The 1,913-nt window shown below is 33.5% G+C and overlaps 1 protein-coding gene across 4 annotated transcripts; it reads left to right on the plus strand.

Moving 5' to 3' along the window:
* Positions 1-223: 223 nt before the first annotated feature.
* LOC108381645 (putative nuclease HARBI1) lies at positions 224-1,907 on the plus strand. 4 transcript variants are annotated; one of them, XR_001849639.1, is made up of 4 exons: positions 224-262; positions 323-930; positions 1,048-1,301; positions 1,383-1,907. XR_001849639.1 is itself a non-coding variant. In XM_017638058.1 (4 exons), exons 1-3 carry the CDS (start codon positions 248-250, stop codon positions 836-838), a joined length of 480 nt encoding a protein of 159 aa, XP_017493547.1. In that variant the 5' UTR covers positions 230-247; the 3' UTR covers positions 839-930; positions 1,048-1,907. The 4 variants fall into 4 exon arrangements, 3 of the variants coding, with proteins under 3 accessions (XP_017493547.1, XP_017493548.1, XP_017493546.1); XM_017638058.1 differs by having other exon boundaries at positions 230-262; positions 323-652; positions 704-930; positions 1,048-1,907; XM_017638059.1 differs by having other exon boundaries at positions 230-262; positions 323-482; positions 567-930; positions 1,048-1,907.
* The last annotated feature ends 6 nt before the right edge of the window (positions 1,908-1,913 follow it).

Below are 1,913 nucleotides of genomic sequence, written 5' to 3' on the forward strand. Positions count from 1 at the left end.
ATATTTTTACCGGTTTTGTTACCGATATTTTTATCGATTTTGCTATCGATATTGTTATCTCTTTTGTTATCGATATTTTTATCGGTTTTATTATCGATATTTTTATCGGTTATGCTATCGATATTGTTATCGGTTTTGTTATTGATGTTTTTACCGATCTTGTTATCGATTTTGTAAATGATTTTTTGATAGATTTTGTAATTGATTTTCTTATCGATATTTNTTCAACAGAAAAGGATATTTTAGTATGAATGCGATGCTTGTGAGTAAATTTTACATTTTTGATATTGAAGGTAGTATGCAATTTGAAGCTTTTTGTTAGATTTGTGACAGCAATATGATAATACGTGCGGTTGATTCACGATACCCCGGCGCAAGCCATGATTCTTTCGTATGGAATGTAAGCAATGCGCGGCAATATTTTCTACAGGAATACGAAAATGGAGACCGATCATCAAGACTACTGGGCGATTCCGGATATGGTATAGAACCATTTATGTTAACACCCTATCGGGATCCCCAATATGCATCTCAACAATATAAATTTAATAACGCGCATTCCTCAGCCCGCAACATAATAGAACGAACTATAGGAGTTTTAAAGAGCCGATTTCGTTGCTTGCAAAGGACTTTACACTATCAACCTAAGAAGGTAGTTAAAATTGTAAATGTCTGTTGCGCGCTGCATAACATCTGTCGACAGTATAATGTAGAATGGAATGAAAATGCTAATCTTACTACATCAGAGAATTTTCATGAAGACACTTTTATGCTGCAAACTAGCAATATGCAAAATGAGGGCCGTAGAATAAGGGATGAGATTGCTAATAGTCTTTAAGCAATAATGTCATCACCTACAAGATTATAGTATACTACGGTCTATGTTACATGCAAACTTTGAATTTATTTAGGAAGAAGGGAGAAACAGAGGTATGTATTAATGTATGAATGATATTAAATCAAATAGTTTACTCTCTGTATTTACATATGGACGTGTTTTACGATTTTTTACGCACGTGGTCCAATAAACAACCTATTGAGCAACAGTACCGCTCTATTAAGGTCATATATAAGGGGAATTATGATCAGGATGAGTAGCTGGTTAAATAGGCAAAGAAAACAAAACATAAGGTGCGAATGCGTGACTATTATTCAATGGATACACTTTACATTTGAACCGATGATGCAAAGACGGTCGACGAAAAAGTCTTTGCTTTGGATTTAAAACCTGATGAATTTGTGACAGCCATAGTTAAATAACGTGTCGCTTAAGTCGGAGGTTATGCTTTGCAGGTTGCCAAGTAAAAGGAAATTAATGATGATTATTGAAACATGAAGAAAGTATGAATATTCCCTTTTTGCTTTGAATAATTCTTCTGCAGGTATCATCGGGGCCGTATCTTGCTCCAGTACCAATTTAACAACAGGCACATATCAAGAATGTACTTGAGGATTTTGTTAAATTGGTGATTCCGATACGAAACTATGGCAAGCTGGTGAAAGTGCATACAAAAATGCTGCATTCAAAAGTGCGAATATTCAACTAACGCCAAAGCAGGTGGTCTATGTGAGAATGCCGAGGTTTGCACGGTTAAGTGGCACATAAACGTTTAGATGAATACTATGAGAGTTGTAAGTAATTTACTACCGAATTTTTTTAAGCCTGTTGGGAAAACAATTTTTGCTTTTATTTAGTTAGGTGTTAATTACAAATAAGAGTTTTACATACAGTCACTCACACAAGTATTCGTAATTTAGTTTTTTTCACAATATTCAAAATGTTTTCCTTCATAAATCTTTTTTGTTTTATGTAAAATATAGCTGATTCTATACAAAAAACCATATTAGCCAATCTTGCAAACTTTGTACAAAATTCACAAGTTAATCAAACTTTAAAAAATGTTCATAAAAAT

The sequence above is a fragment of the Rhagoletis zephyria genome, unplaced genomic scaffold (genome assembly GCF_001687245.7).
Source record: "Rhagoletis zephyria isolate East Lansing unplaced genomic scaffold, Rhagoletis_zephyria_1.1 Rzeph_scaffold_23251, whole genome shotgun sequence".
Taxonomy (NCBI): Eukaryota; Metazoa; Arthropoda; class Insecta; order Diptera; family Tephritidae; genus Rhagoletis; species Rhagoletis zephyria.